This window comes from Ceratotherium simum, chromosome 7 (assembly GCF_057802395.1).
Source record: "Ceratotherium simum simum isolate JZ-2026a chromosome 7, ASM5780239v1, whole genome shotgun sequence".
NCBI classification, from domain to species: Eukaryota; Metazoa; Chordata; class Mammalia; order Perissodactyla; family Rhinocerotidae; genus Ceratotherium; species Ceratotherium simum.
In genome coordinates, this window is record NC_141906.1 from 33360965 (window position 1) to 33378514 (window position 17550).

The 17550-nt window shown below is 57.7% G+C and overlaps 1 protein-coding gene across 1 annotated transcript in view; it reads left to right on the forward strand.

Moving 5' to 3' along the window:
- The first annotated feature begins 368 nt into the window (after positions 1 to 368).
- Positions 369 to 17550, forward strand: part of MYO7A (myosin VIIA) — an 80505-nt gene continuing 63323 nt past the window's right edge. The window contains exons 1-6 of the mRNA XM_087434076.1: positions 369 to 488; positions 689 to 847; positions 4439 to 4552; positions 9314 to 9466; positions 15851 to 15868; positions 17220 to 17404. Of these exons, the coding sequence (XP_087290202.1) occupies positions 369 to 488; positions 689 to 847; positions 4439 to 4552; positions 9314 to 9466; positions 15851 to 15868; positions 17220 to 17404 (749 nt within the window). The remainder of the gene's footprint in view (positions 489 to 688; positions 848 to 4438; positions 4553 to 9313; positions 9467 to 15850; positions 15869 to 17219; positions 17405 to 17550) is intronic.

Here is a 17550-nt window from a genome sequence, read left to right on the forward strand (position 1 = left end):
TTTCTTTCCATAGAAAACATACTGATTTTCTCCAAACCTGCAGGCAAGATGAGGTTCCCGGGGCCTCGTTTCTGCCGAGGCCTGTGGTTCGGGGGTCCCCGGTGCTGCAGGCTGCGGTCCCGGTGAAGCCGGCCGGGAATCCCCGACGATGTTGCGGTGTCGGGGGTCCCGCCGAGATGGGAGGGGCCGGGGCGGCGCGGGCGCCCCCTCCGCGTTCCCGCCCGCGGGCGTCACCTAAGCCGCCGTTGCCATGGCCCGCGGCAGATGGCCGGGTTTAGGGTTCCCGGGCCGGCGGCGCGCACCGGATTAGGTGAATTAGGGAGTCGGAGCCGTGCAGCCGCCGTAGCCGCCGCCCGACCCTCTGCGCCATGGAGCCCCCCGCTGACCCTGCGGACCTCGCCGACCCCGAGGCGCGCCCCAAGCAGCCCGGCAAGTGGGCGCTGGTGCGCAGCCTGAACCAGGCGTTGAAGGCCTACGCGGTCTTGCCGGTGAGGCCCGGGCCGCGAGGGGGAGGGCGCACCCCGGGGACCCGCCTCGGCCTCAGTTTCCCCGCTTGTCAGGAGCCAGGCCGGCCGCGGGGTCACAGAGCCCCAGGGTGCACGCAGACGGGGGCCCTCCGGAGCCGCATGCCGTCCCAGCGTGAACGCGCCCCGGCTGCCCGCCTCGGGCGGCGGGCTTTCGCATCCAGGCGCGGTGGAGGGACCAGGGCCAGAAGGGGCTGCCCGCCCTGTGCGGGGGTCAGAGCAGGGAGCACCGCCAGGTGCCCCAGGGGCCTAGGCAGACGCTGTGGACTGCCTGCCGACTGGTAGAAGGCAAGCGTGGCCCGCGGGCCCCTCTACCACCTAAGGTCAGCGACTGGACTCTTCCTCCCTCACAGGCGCCTCTGGCAAGTCTCTGGCTCACCTTTCCCGCCTGAGAAAATGGGGCAAATAAAACCAGTGTCCCAGAGTGATTATGAGGATAAGTGAGGGGGGCAATGCCCTGAAATAGACTCCCTTTCATTCCACAAACAGGGACTGAGCCCCAGGCCCTGTCCCCGAGAAGGAAAGAGGCATAATGGGCTAAGGCCCTGTAGGGGTTAATATTGATCCCACAGTGGGCTGATGCCTGGTGGGGAAGGCAGGTGGACCTCAAGGAGGACTTGCGTTTGCGTGGCTCTCTCATCTTCGTGTGCACTGACTCCTTCCATTTTAAGGCTGGTGAGCCCTGAGGCCCAGAGAAACTGAAAGACTTACCCAAAGTCACACCGGGATGTTGGCAGAACTGGGACCTGAACCTAGAGCTCTAAACTAGTGTTCACTGTGAATGTGTCCGGGCTTCCCTGGGGGGAGGCCCCACTGGGGTTTGGGGGACCCTTGAGAACTTTTAAACAAATCCATTCTAGGAAATCACCACTCTGGGGCTGGGAGACCCTCGCCTCCAGCCACTCATGTGACAGCAGAGAAGCTGGAATTTGCCCCAAGTTGCACAGCCACACTGAGGCACTTCTGTTTGCAGTGTGGCCCTCAGCTCCTTGCTCAGCCTCTCTGAGCCTCCAGTGCTTGCTCACACAAGATCTTTTATTTTGGTTGTTCTCTGTTCCCTGAGTGGAAGCATTTTCTGTGTGCCAGGTCCTGGGCTGGGTCGGGAATAAAGGTCGCTCAGAGAGACCCCTGCCCTCCAGCTGCCCTTAGCTGAAGCTTCCAGCTTGCCTTTTGGGCCCATGAGCCATTTACAGCCAGAGACCTGATCAAGGCTTCCCGATTTACTCACAGAGCTGGGTTCAGGGCTGGGCTCAGGGGAGTTGGAGTTCCCTGGGCTTGGGCTTCATTCCTGCTCTCCTGCAAAACAGCTGTGTGACCATGGGCACGTATCTTGACCTCTTTGAGATGAAGTGGAGATAGAGTCCTCTGCGTAAGGGCTGTCATGAGGTTCGGTGAGACAGTTAATTACAAGGATGCATCTGTCTCACTCCCCGGCCCATGTAGGGTGTTGTGAGTCAGCACAGAGCAATGTCCTGGTGCCACGGCCCCATCACGGCCCGGCTGAGGAATCGGACAGTCTCTCTCTTTCTTTCTCTCTCACACACACTACACATTCTCATTCTCTCTCTCACACACTCTGTCACTTGTATACACACACCCTCTCATATATTTGCTCATACACACACATTCTCTCTCTCTCTGTTTTTCTGTGTTTGACTGGCTCTGGGGAGTCACAGGTGAGAGACTCAGACCCAGGCTAGTGGGGAACGGATGCAGATGGTGATGACCCAGCAGGGTGCTGGCAGTAAGGGGCAAGCCCGGGGGCCATGGAGCCGTTCTCCTGCTTAAAACCTTCCAATGGCTTCTTGTCATACTTGAAAGTCCAACTCCTGTCCATGGCTTCCAGGGCCCTGTATGACCTGGTGCCCCGCTACGTCCTCACCTCATCTGGCCCTCGGTACTCTGCCTTCCCGTCTGGACCAGCCCACAGCGGGCTCTCCACAGATATGGGCTGAATGAATGAATGAACTACTCAGAGGTTGCACAGGAGGAGGAAGGCGGGGAGGGGGAGAAGGGCCAGGGAAGAGTAGCTCTTTGCTCTGGGTCTAGACAGACAGGTGGGCGCCCACTCAGTGGACAGGTCTGGTGGGGTAGGGGCAGGTGGGGAGCAGGGGTGTGTCAGGTGGCCGGGCCGGCACTTGGAGTGGGTGGGGAGCGCGGCAGGAGCGCGGCTGGGGCTGGGGCTAGAGCAGTTCTGAGGACTAAATGGGGCGATCTGTGGGGCAGCCACGCAGCCGGGGCACACAGTAGATGCTCAGTCAACGTGTGAGTTCTTCTCCCCTCCCAGAGGCTCTCCAGTTTTTCTTACCTTTTCTGGGAGAAAGCTTGGGTTTGGAGCTAGCCTGTCTCTAACGTGCACTAACCTCCCAGGTAGCGGAGGCCCGCAGTGGCAGCTGTGGCTGAAAAATGGTTGGTTCCAATGGGAACAGGAGGAGGCTGACACGATGATGCGTTGGCCTTGGGACTCACTGAGCATGTGGAAACTGAGGCTCAAAGCGGTCAGCGACTTGTCCAAGGCGAAGCAGGTCCTGGAGCTCAGTTTCCTGACTCATAGCCCAGAGCTGTTTCCGCCGGGCCCTTCCCACGGGCTTATTTCATTGTGAATCAGTTTTCTCAGCTGTTATGTTTGTAACTGCCACTTGATAGTAAGTTACATTTTTCTTAGGATGCCTATATTCTCTTACCCACCTGGGGAATTTGGGAACCACCCAAAAAGAATACTCTTATTAGTATTAGAATAAAATCCAAACTTTTACCTCCAGGTCAATCTGTGTGTCGTGGATCTTGCCCACCTCTGACCTCCCTCTCTTTCATCAGGTCCTGCCACAATGACCTCCTTACTGTTCCTTCCGGCCTCAGGGCCTTTGCACTTGTCATTCCCTCTGCTCAGATTCCTACCCCTGCTCTTTCCTTGTCTGGCTGCTTCTCACCCTTCAGGTCTCAGCTCAGAGACTGCCTCCGCGGAGTGGCCTTCCCAGTTGGCTGGCTCAATCACTCTCCGCCATAGGTGTGCTTCTTTCCATCACAGCATGCATCACTCTCCAGAGTGATCAAGTTAAGGTGCTTGCTCAGTTGTTTGTTTTCTGTCTCCTCTCAACCAGAATGTAGACTCCACAGTCACTGCTCCATCCCCACCATTTAGATCAACCAGTGCCTTGTACTCAGTAGGTGCTGAATACATGTTTGTTGACTGCATCATTGCTGAAAGTGGTTGTTCTAAGTCCATTTCTCTGACTCGGGTTTTAGATTTGGCTTCCACGAGCCCTTACTGAGCGTGTAGTGAGAGCTAGGCCCTGTGGCAGACGCTGCAGGGGACACAGACGTGATGCCCCTCCCCCTCAAGGTTAGGCTCTCCCCACAAGCCAGGAGACAGTGTGGCTGAGAGCAGTGTCAACTTGTATCACAGGGCAGTGTCACTGCGAGGAACCTGTAACTATGACTATGCGAGTTGACCGTGGAGGTGATGGAGGCTATTTGGGTGTCCTGTGGGGACGTCTCTTTTAGGACAGAGGGGACGTGGTTTGGGTGGCTTGGTGTTTCTACCTAACCCTCCATGAGTCCGCTGTACACGTGGTGGGTAGAGTCTTAGGGAGAGCTGGGCGTCGGACAGGCCTGGATTTGAAGCTGCCCAGCTGTGTGGTCTCAGCTCTTCCCCTCCCTGACCCTTTGCTGCCTCATCTGTAAAATGGGGACAATAATGACCACTACTGAGGAGGGATTGATGGCTTTGCCTGAGTCCCCAGCCCGGGGCCTGGCACCAGACGGCTCCCAGCAAGCATGAGTTCCCTTTTCTTCCCTCTCCTGTGGTTGGCACAGGAGCCTCTGGTGGAGGTAGGGGTGGGGCACAGGACTGCCTGGAAGGGGTGCTCGATGCCCTCCCTGCTCACCTGGCCTGGGACCCTCTCTCACCACAGGGGGACTATGTCTGGATGGACCTGAGGTCCGGGCAGGAGTTTGATGTGCCCATTGGGGCGGTGGTGAAGCTCTGCGACTCTGGGCAGATCCAGGTGGTGGACGACGAAGGCAATGTGAGTGACCCCTACCTCCCCCGGCCCCCGTGCTTTGGGGAGGACATAGGCTGACAGGTGACCTGAGGCAGGGGCCAAGCAGTGACCTGCCTCAAGGGGGTGGAGGCAGGGCCTGTGCCCCACTGCTGCCTCTCAGAGCCCCCTCCTCCATGGAGCTTTCCCCACTCCCCTTGTGAGAGGGAGCCTCCCCACCTGCCCCAGACTCCCTGTGCTATTTCCACAGCACTTCTGTCCGTTCTGCCTGGAATTAGAGATGTGTGTCTGCGTGGGCAGGTGTGTGTGTATGGTGGGGCAGGGGGTGGCACCAGGCTGGGAGCTCCTCAGGCACAGGGGTGCTTTGGGGTCAGACAGACTGGGTTCAGATCCCATCCTGCCCACTTACTAGCTATGCAACTTCAGCCAAGTCTCCTTCCCTTCCAAGCCTCAGTTTCCTCTTCTGTAAAAAGGGAATAATAGTAACGATCCCACAAGGTTGTTGACCCGTAAGTGAGATCACAGGTGGAGACCACCTCAGTAAAGTGAGAGTTAGTCTGAAACGCCCATAGTCTCACTCTGTTGGGTTCAGGCATCATCTGAATTCATTGTCCACCTTGGCATTGCCTGGGAATCAGTCTAACAGATTAACCCTTTATCTCCTGTGGCCCTGAAGGAAAAGGACAGAGGAAGTGTGAGTTGGTAGGTAGTGAGAGTGGGGCCTTGGGGAGGGAAGAAGGGGTCTGAAGTCACGGCCCTGCCCTGCAGAAAGTGGGTGGTTGTGATGAGGGCCCAGGGGGGAAGCCTGGGGCCTCTGAACACGTGTGCATGTGTGTTGCACGTGTATACATGGCGTGGGGACATGTAGATGTGGTGCAGAGAGCAGGGTTGCGGCTTAGCAGGGACGGGGGGACAGAGGGAGATTCAGTTCCTCCATAATTTGGGTTGTGCCCAGCACTGGGGACATAGAGATGGGACCGAGTCCCTGTCTTAGTCTCCTAGTCTGATGGGGAGAAAGAGGGTGCAGTGGCCTAGAGCAGAAGGCTCTGCTGGTGGCAAGGACCCTGGAAGCCTGGGACTGGGCATGGAGGGGGCAGGGGCATCACTGTGATCCCTGCAGCCCCCAGGGACACCCCCGTGGGGTTTGCAAAGCCCCTTGATCACATTCTGTCTTTGGGTCTTCACAGAATCTGTGAAAGGTACTGTTATCCCAAAGGGTTATTGGGGCACAGAAGGGGACCACCAGGACTCGTCACATAGCTAGTGGGCGATGGTGCTGGGTCAGGACCAGGACCTCCGGCCTCGGGCGTGTTTCCTCTCCCAATATCTCAGTGGCAGCTTTGGGGCTCGGGGTCTGTTAACCACTGTTTTGTCCCCTGGGCTTTAGAACCGGAGTGCCTGCAACGTTGTTCCAGAGGCTGCAGTTCTAGACCCTCTGGGAAGCACTGTGAGGTTGCAGCCAAGAAGTGGGCACAGGCTTGGCTGGCAGCACACACAGGCCCACAGACCTGCTCAGAGCCCCGAGGGTGGCCCAGGGACTCCGCTGCAGGCTCGAGTTTCACCCAGGTCGTGTTGCATGTCAGATGGTGTCCTGTAACGGTGTCACCAGATCCCAGAGGTCCCCTCCCACTCCCCCCACCAAAGCCCTGATGGGGGGCGGGGGGGATGCAGGGGGGAGGGACATGATTGGCCGGCCAGGAGCAGGTTAGGGAGGCTAGGTTTGCTTCAGTGGCCTTGGGCCCGGGGCTTCTGACCTCCTCTTTGAGGAGCCTTTCCCACTCCCATGCCTTCTCCCCGTCCCCCAGGCCATTGTCTTTTACCCCTCTGTCTTCCCACAGACTCCTTCAACTTGATGGCAGGGACCAGGGCAGTCCTGGCTGGTTCCTTGGAGCTCAGCAAAGGGTGTGAGCAGAGAAGGCTCTCTGAAAAGACTTGCTGAATGAACGAATGAATGAACGATTATGGTTCCAGTCCTCCCTGGATCTAACGCTCTGCCTTTGCCCAAGCTGTTCCCACTGCCAGACGCTCCCCTCCTTCCCTTCCTCTATGGGGCACGTCGTCCCTGTCTCTCCAAACTCAGTGCCAGGCCAGCAGTTTCCCAAATGTGTCCCGAATCCCTTGAATTGGCCATGTCCTCTGTCTCTGTCTCTCTCTCTCTCTGTCTCTCTCTCTCCCTCCCTCTCTCTCTGTCTCTCTCTCTCCCTCCCTCTCTCTCTCACTGGCATTCCTGCAGGGCCAGGCCTCGTTCCCTGGTTACACTTTGGTCTGTGCGGTAGGGGCCTGTGGACATTGACCTGAGGGGTGCTGACTTCAGCCGGGAGACCTTCCATGCAGGAAAAGGGTGGGGGAGGCTCGGCGCTGCCATGTAACAGGGTGAGCCACTTCACCACTGGAGTGTGACTCCTCACTGTAAACCAGGGGCCAGTAATTCTGTCATGGGATGTTAGCAGGAACATATGAGAACATACATCTCCTTTGCAAAGCTAGAAAGCATAAGAGTAATAAATAGCCAGCACTGGTTGAGCAATTACCAGGCACTAGTGCTTTTTTTTTTTTCCCTCTTTTTTTTCTTGCTGAGGAAGACTGGCCCTGGGCTAACATCCGTGCCCATCTTCCTCTACTTTATATGGGACGCCACCTCAACGTGGCCTGACAAGCGGTGCGTCGGTGCACGCCCAGGATCTGAACCGGGGCCACCAGCAGCGAAGCGCACGCACTTAACCGCTACACCAGGGGGCCGGCCCCACCAGCACTTTTTAGACCTGGCAGGAGTAAAACAGCCCCAACAGTAAAAGGTTGGCCTTTATCGTATTCATTAATCCTCCCCACAAAGAACAGACCATTACTCTAATTCCCATTTCATAGATGAGGTTGTGGAGGCTTAGGGAAGCAAAGTGACACGCACAGGGCTACAGGGTCAAGCAGTGGCTGAGCCGCCTCTTAACTCTGTGCCGAACTGTCCTGGGGGGGAATCATGGGACCAGAGGTTGGCGTCAAGTGGGGAGAGCAGACAGCCTGCCCAGGAGTCCTTTCCTCTTTGGCCCATGCTGGGGCCTAGGACCGAGTCAGGGTGCGGGGACCAGGCAGAGGGAATTTTCCAACTGGCTCAGCTCTTATCAAGAAATAGAGTGCCTGAGAGAGAGGAATGTTCCACATGGGATTGGAAAATCTGGGAGGGTTCTTCGATCTCACCACTCAGCCCTTTCATGTCTCCGGGAGGGTGGTGTGAGGGTCTGACCTGGATTGAAATGCTCCTGGCCCAAGAGGAGCCAGGAAATGCCAGGGAAACTGGAGTTGCAGGCAATGGCTGGCCCCCTCCCTGATCCCTCTGAGGGCCTTGGGCAGGCCACCACCCTACTCTGATCCTGTTTTCTCATGTGAAGTGAGGGGGCTGGAATAGGGGACTTCTGGGGTCTCTCCATGACTAGGACTCTGCCTCTAATTCAGACCTGGTTCCCAGTCGTCCCCAGCTGGCCATCTGTCTCATCAGAGATACCCTGCCACATCATTTGTGCCTGGCGCCTGCAGGGGGAACTGTGGGCCAGGGGCATAGCAGACACAGAATCTGGCCTCCCAGCCTTGGGGCAAATTGGGAGGTCTGGGACAGAACTGCACTCAGACGATGGCAACCTAGTGTGACCACCGCCTTGCAGTGGGAGACCCAGGCAACATGGGAGCCCAGAGGAGCCCCCAACTCAGCCGAGGGGGCCCGTCAGGTTCCTGCCTGGTTCTGAGGCTCCCGGGGTTCTGGCCTTTGGAAACAGGGTTGGGGGGGCCCAAGGCCTGTGGGGGCTCGACTCAGGCTGTAGCCACACCCCAGAGTACAGGTCAGGCTCTTACTTTCCTGAGAGGCTGGGGTTGTGTGTAGAAGGTGCTGGAGATCACGTGGGGGAGGGGAGGCTTCCAGCACTCCGTGGAAACCAGGGCTCGGCAAGCTTGTTGAAAGAGCCAATGCTATAGCCCAGATGTGCAACCGTCTGCCACCCTGTGGCAGCAGGAAATATTGCAGGGGAGAAGAGGGAGCAGGTTTCCTAGCTGGTGTCCTGGTTTCTGCTTCAGCTCACAAGTACTGAAAGTTCACCCTGCTCCACATCCATCCACAAGCCCTGTGAAACATATCCCGAACGGGTCCACTCGTCTCTGTCTCCACTGCTACTGCCCTGCCTTCTGGCTTTTGCTTGACGGTGCCAAGCCTTCACCAGCCTCAGAGGCTTCGCTTTTGCTGTTCCTTGGGCGTGGAATTCCCTGTCTCCACCTTACAGTGGTCTCTTTTTCATCATTCAAAGGTCACCTCCTCAGAGGAGTGACCCCTGATCCTCAATCTAATGTAGCTCCCTGGTGATTCTCCATCCCCTATGCCTGTTGGTTTATTCTTGGCACTATTTGAATAACTTTTTGTGCATTCGTTTATGGGAGCCTGGATTGGAAGCCAAGTCTAAGTCCCATGATTACATTTTCCACTCCATCCTGCAAAGCGACCAGGGGGACTCTAATCCCCTTTATGACAACATAAGGTGAGGCCAAAGTCCCTGCTCTGCCCACCTCTTAGGTCTGTAGAGAGCATCCCCTAAGAGGAGGAGGAGCGGTCCATGACATGTGGGGGTGGGCGGTACCTTCCTCATAGACTCACACCTGTTGGAACTGATAGTGTTTGGCCACCGGAGAGGATGAGGGGCTTACGAGGGTCGCAGGGACCCGGGTTGCCGTCCCTCCCGGGCCCCTTCCCCTGCGCTGCACAGCCTGGGTCCCAAGAGAGCGAGCAGACGCTAGCCGCCGTCCTCCCCGCAGGAACACTGGATCTCCCCGCAGAATGCCACGCACATCAAACCCATGCACCCCACGTCGGTCCACGGCGTGGAGGACATGATCCGCCTGGGGGACCTCAATGAGGCCGGCATCCTGCGCAACCTGCTCATCCGCTACAGGGACCACCTCATCTACGTGAGTGCCGCCCCTCTAAGCCCCGCCCTCCACAGCCCCGCCCCCTCCGGCCCCGCCGCGCCCGAGGGCCCAGTCTCCTGAGAGTGCTAGGTCCGGTTCTGGGCTCCGGGGCCAGGGACTCATCAGCCTGCAGCCGCTCCGACTGGCTCATCCTCTCTTTTGGGCCGTGGCTTGTGTGGTTTGTGGTTACGGAAGGGAACGGTTTGTACCACAGGTTCGGGTGCCTCCGTAGGCCTTGGAACCTCCGGGAGACCAAGGCGGGTCTGTGAGAGGCCCAGCGCTTTGGACGGAGGAACTGCTACCCTCCCTGGGTTTGCTGTGTGGTCAGGGCCTGCCGTCGGCCTCGAGAGGATGGGTGGAGGCTCTGTATCCTCAGGAAGGGAATGAAGGAGGGAACATGCTCCTTGATCCCCCAACACCTTGATGCTAGAACCAGTCATACACACACCCGAGACTCCCCCACCTTGAAACTCAAGAGGACACATAAAGACAGTCTCACTCCACCAGGACTGAGCTGATCCTGAGGTGGGCTCAGAGAGCAGCAGAACAGCAAGGGCCCACAGAGATCATGTAGTCTAGAGGGTCTCACACTTTTGGGCCTCAGGAACCCTTTATGCTCTTAAAAATTATTGAGGACCCCATAGAGCTTGTATGTGGGTTATATCTATTGATATTTACCATATTAGTAATTAAAATTGAGAATTTTTTAAAACTATTAATTCGTTTAAAAATAACTTAAAAAATCCGTTACATGATAACATATTTTTGTGAAAAATAACTATTTGCCAAAATAAAAAAACTCAGTGAGAAGAGTGGCATTACCTTACAATTTTTTCAAATATCTTTAATATCTGGCTGAATAGAAGACAACTGGATTCTTATATCTGCTTTGCATCCAGTCTGATGTGATTTTTTTTTAAATTAAGGTCACTTTGGTTTATAACATTATGTAAATTTCAGGTGTACATCATTATATTTCGGCTCTGTATAGACTGCATCGTGTTCCCCACCAAAAGTCTAGTTTCCATCAGTCACCATACGTATGTTCCCTTTTACCCCTTTGCCCTCCCCCTGATGTGATGTTGTTTTGGTTGAAGTGTATAAAGAAAATCTGGACTCACAGATATGAAGGTGGAAAAGAAAAGACCTTGCAGACTCCTGAAAGGGTCTTGGGGACCCTCAGAGGTCACTGGACCACACTCAGAACTGCTGATCTCGTCCCATAGTCCCATTTTACAGACAGGGGAACTGAGGCTCCACAAGGTTTAGCCAGGCCCAGAGCTGTGCTCTGGGGTCACTGCAGGCCTCTGACCCAGCCCCTCCCTCAGGCAGCTCAGGGGTGAAGGAAACCATGGATGTGCGACAACAAGGAGAGAGCAGGGGGTGCCCCCCGAGGCAGGTCCCCAGGCCCTGAGCAGGCTGGTGTGGAGGGCATGCTCAGGGAGCCGTGGGGTGATAAGAGCCCGGGGAAGTGCAGAGCAGATTCCGAGGGATCTATAGGAGTGAGTTGTCACTCCCAGCTTGGGGAAAGCAGTGGGGCTCCTGGAGGTGGGTGAGGTTGGCCGGTAGAGATGGTGTTCAGGATTAGAAGGCCGGAGGCAGGACCGTGCCAGGCGAGTGAGGAGCACAGTGTTACTCCGGTTGTCAGGACTGTGATGGGAGCCAGGGAGACAGTGCTGGAAGAGTCTGAAGGAGCCTGGGGGTTGTCTCTGAGGAATCACGGGAAAGAGCTCTCAGGGCAAGGGGTCCATTCCCTCAGAAGCCCTGGCCTTGTGGCCCCTCACCTGCCGGGGAGGCCCTCCACCACCCTCCCCACTCTGGGTCTCTCTGTGGCTTTGGGCTCCCAGGGAGAGGCTGTGCTGGGGCCCTTGACAACTGTCCATCGTGTAGGCACAGCAAGTGGCTTCCGCAGGGAGCCCCCTAGCCTCACAAAGCTGCTCTCACTCTTTCCCTTACCCAGAGTAGGGCAGGGTACACAGGGCACCTCCAGACGTGAGCAGCGTCACCCAGCCAGAGAGGTGGCTAGAACTCCAGCCCAGGCCAAGATACCCCATGGGGACCCACTGGTGTCTGCACTCCAGTTCTTGGCAGTTCCCTCGTTGCTCCTCTCCCTGGACAACAGGTGGACACAGGAGGGTCCTGGGGCTCTCTCTGGCGGCTCACCCAGGCCTGGTGGAGTCTGACACTTGGGTGTGGAGGTCAGCGGGGAGCCCCCATCTGCCTGCCCAGGGAGGCCACTGCCAGAGCTGATGTCCTGACCCAGTCTCCTGTCAAGAGGAGGCCGAGGGCCTCTGTGAGTGAGGTGGGAATTGTCTCCACCAGGGACCCCGCAGACTGTGTCTAAGAATAACTCAGAAGCATGTAGTTGGTTATTTTGCGTGGAGTTTAGTGATTTTGCAGGCAAACTGCTTCTTCACACGTGGGGAGTCGATTGTAGCCTGAATCAAGGAAGAAAGGCAAACACAGGATTCATCAGGGAGGGGGGAGGAAAAAAACCTCAGACAGTCCAGGCTTAGTGAACCTTGTTTGTGGAATTTGGGGGGTAGACTGATTAGCTGGCAGCTAGCGGAGAAATCAGCCTGGATGTCATGTCCTTGAGTAGGCTGACCAGGGGATCCAGGAAAAGAATTCCAGAGGTTTATGGATTCTCCAGAAAACCTTGAGATCCGCACCATTTGCCTCATTAGAAGTTTCACCAGTAACGTCTCTGCCTGCTTTTCTGGGTGAAGGAGGAGCCAGGAGGGCACAGGGGATAGAGCCAAGATGAGGTGTCTCAGCTGCCTTCTTGTTCAGGGGCTCATAGTCGGGAAACCAAGCCGTGGCACTTGGAAGCTCCCCAGCTAGGATACTCTGTGGGCCTAAGATTCTGGGTGTCTGTTGGCCTGGGGGGCCGTGCTTAAGAACTGCGGGTTCACGGAGGTGTCCTCCGTTTGCTGGCTCCAAACGTGGCTGTGGATGAGGTAGGATTAGAGCAGAAGAAGCGGCCGGGCCATGGTCCCACCTGGAAACCATACCTGTCCCTAACCATGACAGCCCCTGGTCACTTCATGGCTTGGGTTACCCTGGGCACAGCCCCACCACCCAGGATTTCTTCAGATCACCATGGGCTGGGCGGACGCTCTGTCCCTGACTGCCCACCCTGGGCTTGCCTGCTCCAGCTGGCCAGCCCCCAGGAGCCTGAGGGACAGCATGCCAGGGCCATAAGTCAGCCCTGGGCACCCCAAATTGAGGAGAGCCCACAGAGGACACCTAGCAATCTCTCATTGGGTGGTCTCAGGGGCTGGCCCTGGGTCCTACAGGGAACAGGTGGCAGGGCTGGTGGGGCCCTGGGCTCCCTGATGCTGAACAGAGGCTGGAGCCCGGGTCTGGGAGGTGGGAGGCCTGGGTCCAGGTCTTGGCATATGGACCCAGGCCTGGAGTCCCTGCCCGTCTCTGGTCTCAGTCTTCCCTCTGGCACAATGGGGAGACTTCTTGAGTGGGCATCTCTGTGACTCTGGAAAGGTGTGTGTGTGTGTCCCAGGATGGGGTTCTTGGTCTCCATGGCTTATTAAGGCGAGGCCCCAGGGCTAGCATGCCTGGGGGCTTCCTGGAAGAGGTAGAGCTATTCCTGCTGCGTGTCCTGGGGTGTGTCTCTCGCCCCAGAGAGGCCCTCTCATCTCCATCTGGGGACTTGGGGGCCCCTAGGGACCTGTATGCTGTGTCCTTGACTTGGAAATAGTCCTTATCTCTCCCCCACCCCAGCCCCTGGTCCCACAGGGCAGGTTTTATTACTGGAGGCTTGAGCAAGAGGCCTGTGCTGGGCAGCTGGGCATTAACCCTCTGCTGACTGTGGAGCCTTGGAGAGAGAGGGCCAGGGGGCTCCGGGAACTGCCGAGAGCCTCGAGGGATGGGTGGGCGCTGAGGCCTACAGAGGGGCATGACCGGCCTGGGTCTGACTGCCAGCAGTGGCCAAGCCCCTTGCTTCTTCCACTTCCCCCATGGCCAGCTCCACAGTCCACAGGTGCAAATCCGGGGATTTGGGGAAGCCCAGGTGGGGAGGCGAGCTGCGGTTCTGGTGCCAGGGTCCCTCCTGCATCCCACTCCCTGCTTATCTGCTGTGTGACCTTGGCAAGTCCCTTCCCTCTCAGAGGCTCAGTTCTCCCATCTGATGAGGGGGGACATGACTACACCTCGCAGTGGCCTTCTGAGGAGCAAAGAGGATGACGGCGTGAAGCTGCAAAGTCCTGTGCTGACAGGGGTCTTCCTGGCCATTAGCGTGACCTTGCCCTTCTGCGGGGAGGGTCCTGTCACTGAAGGAGGAGCCTCGTTCTTATTATTTATTTTGAAATGGGTGTACGTGCTACAAATTGGAGTTTTCCTCCTGCCACAGGGAGAATCACTGCTACTCAGTTCTCACCTATCCTCCAAGAGAAAGACTATATATATATATATATATATATATATATATATATATGATGTGTATATATCATATGTATGATACAAAATTATATATATAACTTTTTATTTTTCTGCACGAGCGATAGCGTTGCTCCCCACACTGTTCTGTGCTTCTTCCACCAGCCACATGCCCGGGGCCATCCTTCCTGTCCATGTAGGTGGGGCTGCCTCAGTGTTGCTGACGGGCCTTCCCCTCAGCTCCCTTCTAGCTATTTCCTGTGGACAGCAGTTCATTTCTTCTCCACCCATTAATCTAGTCACTCTGCAGACATTTGCTGAGCGTGTCCTGTGTGCTGTGCGTGTGTGCTGGGCCCAGGCAGAGGGGAGACGAGGCTGGGGGCGGAGGCCTTGAACCAGAATTATGGGGGAGTCAGGTGGACCAAGTGCAGGGGGCTGTGCAGGCTGTGACGGACCACACAGGAGGGGGCCCGGCTTCCTGCAGGGGGTCAGCCCAGCTCGGACCCGAAGGATGAGCAGGAATTATCTGGGTGAAGGGGCAGGGCATGGAGTGTGGTGCTTTGAACTGAAAGTTTATATGGAGGGAGCCTCTGGCTGTGGGATGCGGCTGGCCAGGGCCAGGGCTCTGGTCTTCTGGGCAGGGAGAGGATATGGACTTTGTCCTGAGGCCATGAGAAGCTGCCTGAGAGTTTTTAGCAGAGGGGTGATACGGTCAGATTCTTTAAAAGCTGACCCTGGCTCCCAGTGGAGGACAGATAGTGGTGAGCAGTGTGGAAGCCAGGAGCCCACTGGGGCAGCTCCTGGCCAGGGAGGCGGCTGTGCCAGTGCAGAGAGCCAGGCTGGGATGAAGGAGAGGGAGGCGTCCAGGCGCTTCCCAGGTCCTGCCCTGGGCAAAGGATAGTGGTGGCACTGCTGGCTGAGCTGGGAGGCTGAGAAGGAGCAGGGTTGGAGGGGAGGGCGAGGTCTGGTCTGGACATCGAGTGGGGACGTCCAGGAGGCAGGGTGCTGAGGGGCCTGGGGCTCAGGAGGGCCCTCTGGGCTGTGGGCAGAGTGGAGAGGGCCGTGGAGGTCGGGGGTGGGACAAGAGGGTCCAGGCCCAGCCCTGGGAGGGCTTCCCATGGTGTCTCAGTGCGCCCTTGGCTCTCTCCAGCACTGCCCCTGCCCTGCGCTTGGTCCCGAGCCCGCTCTCAGGGCACCTCTCTCCAGCTCTCACTCCCCTGTTGGTTCATTAGTTCTGAAACAGTGTCTCCGGCTGCAGCCTCTGCAGCTGCTGTTCATCCTCCCACAGCTGCCAGGGTGACCTTTCTCCAGCAGACCTCCCAAATATCACGCCCTTTCACGCCTCTGTGCTTGATTCCCACTGAGGAGCTAGCCGTCTGCTCCCCCGCTCCCGCCCCTGCCTCCTCGAGTGATCTGTGTGCCTTGGCTGAGCTCCCGCACCCCCAGGCTTTCCCTCCCGGCGTCCTTCCTCCCCGTCATTCTCCCCGCGTGTCTCAGTGAAGGGTTCTCTAATGACTACGTGGAGCCAGCCTCAGGCCACGTGGTGACCGTGGCCGGGAGGTTAAGTGTCACGTTGTTAAAGAAGTATCAAGAAGAAAGGACGGTGGCACTTATGGACAGCCGCTCTGTACCAGGCACCTGTCAAAGGTTATGTCCTTTTGTCTTTACAACAGCCGTGGGAGGTGGGTGTTAACTACCCCGTTTTTACAGATGAGCAAACTGAGGCTTAGAGCAGCGAAGTGATCTACCAAAGGGATGTTCCTTGTGGCTGACTCCCCCACCCGGGGACCAGAGTCTGGCTGGTTCCCACAGCTAGGCAGGGCTGAGCTGGAGGGAATGGTGGCTAAGGCATCCCGTGCTGGGGTCGGTGGGCTCTCCTTGGAGAAGTTAGCCTGGCCCTGGGCTGTGTGGGGTGTCGTTGGTAGAGAAGGCCCTTACCCCGACACTGACCAGCTCCCTTTTCTCCTGCCCCCCGCTTTCCAACCTCAGACCAGCTGTGGAGGGCGGGTGAGTGTGGCACGGAGCCGGCCCCGGCTCGCCTTATGTGCTTGGCCTGGCCGCTCCCCGCACCCCCCAACCCGCCCCAGCCTCCCTTCCCATCCCGCCCCATCTTTTCCTGCTTGGGCTCTTGCGCACGGTCAGTCAGTCAGCACGGTGAGGCTCAGCTGCTTCTGGTGTTGGCTGCTCGGAGGAAGAGCCTGGAGGGGAGAGGAGAGTCCTCTGGGGCCCAGAGAAGGGTGGTGTCTGGCCAGGTCTCCTGGCCCAAGGAGGACAGAGCCAGGACTGGAGCCTGGGTCTTGGGCACCTAGCCCTGGGCTGCTTTGCATGGCCACCTGGCCCCGGGTGGGTGTCTCCCCTGGCAGGCTGTGCAGCGGCAGCGCTTTCCCTCCATGGCTACCTGGGCTGAGGCTGCAGGGGCCTGGCTGTGCTCTGGTGTGATGCGCTGAGCCCTGGGCGGGAGGGGGTGAGCGGGGCTGTCACCTCCCCTGTGCGGTCCCATCTTTCTTCAGCCTCTCCGGGCCCAGATGTCAATACATCCATCACCGGTTATAGTCTGGGCCTGACCTTTTCAAGCTGGGGCGGGGAGGGTCTGGAGGAGGGCGCAGTGGCCCCTGAGTGCCTCCTTCTGCCCTGGTGGCAGGAGGGCCAGGCTCTGTCGTCCCCTGTGTGGCAAGGCCTGGGGCCCACAGCAGGAAGTCTTGAGTATAGGTGGTCAGTCTGTGTAACAAGAGAGGAGCCCAAGGAGAGAAAGCCCGCAGCAGGCTCTCTGAGGTGCCCAGGACAGCTGGGGGTGCTCTGTCCCTCAGAGCACAGGGCCCCCCTGCCCTGAAGTGGTGCCACAGAGACTGGGACCCACCCGGCCCCCAAACCACATACCCAGCGCCTTCAGCTCTTTATGGCTTCTACTCGCCCTCATCAGCCCAGCCTCCACTCTGGAATGGTCCAGGTTATGACTCCAAAAATTTGGGATGCAGGGCTTGGAGGCAAAGGGGGGAGCCAGCATTTGAGGAGTACCTACGGTGTGCTATGAAGTTTCCATTAATTTCCATACACTTACGTTCTGCCCATTTTACAGATAACGATAATGACATTGAGGCTTAGAGACCCTCCCTCCTCTCCCCACTCCCTTCCTCCCTTCATCAGACATCACTGAGCACCTACTCAGAGCCGGGCCCAGTGCCAGTCTGAAGGCCCTGGCCCCAACTCATGGGGAGGTAGGGCTGACCCCAGGGCCGTGTGCCTCCAAAGCCAGCGCTCTCCCTTCCAGAGGGCCAAAGCAGGGCAGAGCCTGAGAGCTTTCTAGAGTCAGAGCCTCCCCATTGGGAGTGGTGAGCTCCCCGTCCTTTGTTGCCCGCAGACGTACACAGGCTCCATCCTGGTGGCCGTGAACCCCTACCAGCTGCTCTCCATCTACTCGCCAGAGCACATCCGCCAGTATACCAACAAGAAGATCGGGGAGATGCCCCCCCACATCTTTGCCATCGCCGACAATTGCTATTTCAACATGAAACGCAACAGCCGCGACCAGTGCTGCATCATCAGGTGGGCAGCCCAGCACCAGCGTGGAGCTCCAGGCTTAGCACCTAGAGCTCCAGCTCTGAGCCCCGTGAATGCCTCTAGGGATTGTCTATACGGTCAGCAATGCCATGAAGCTCAAGAACCAGACCGTATGTACTCTGTGCTGCATC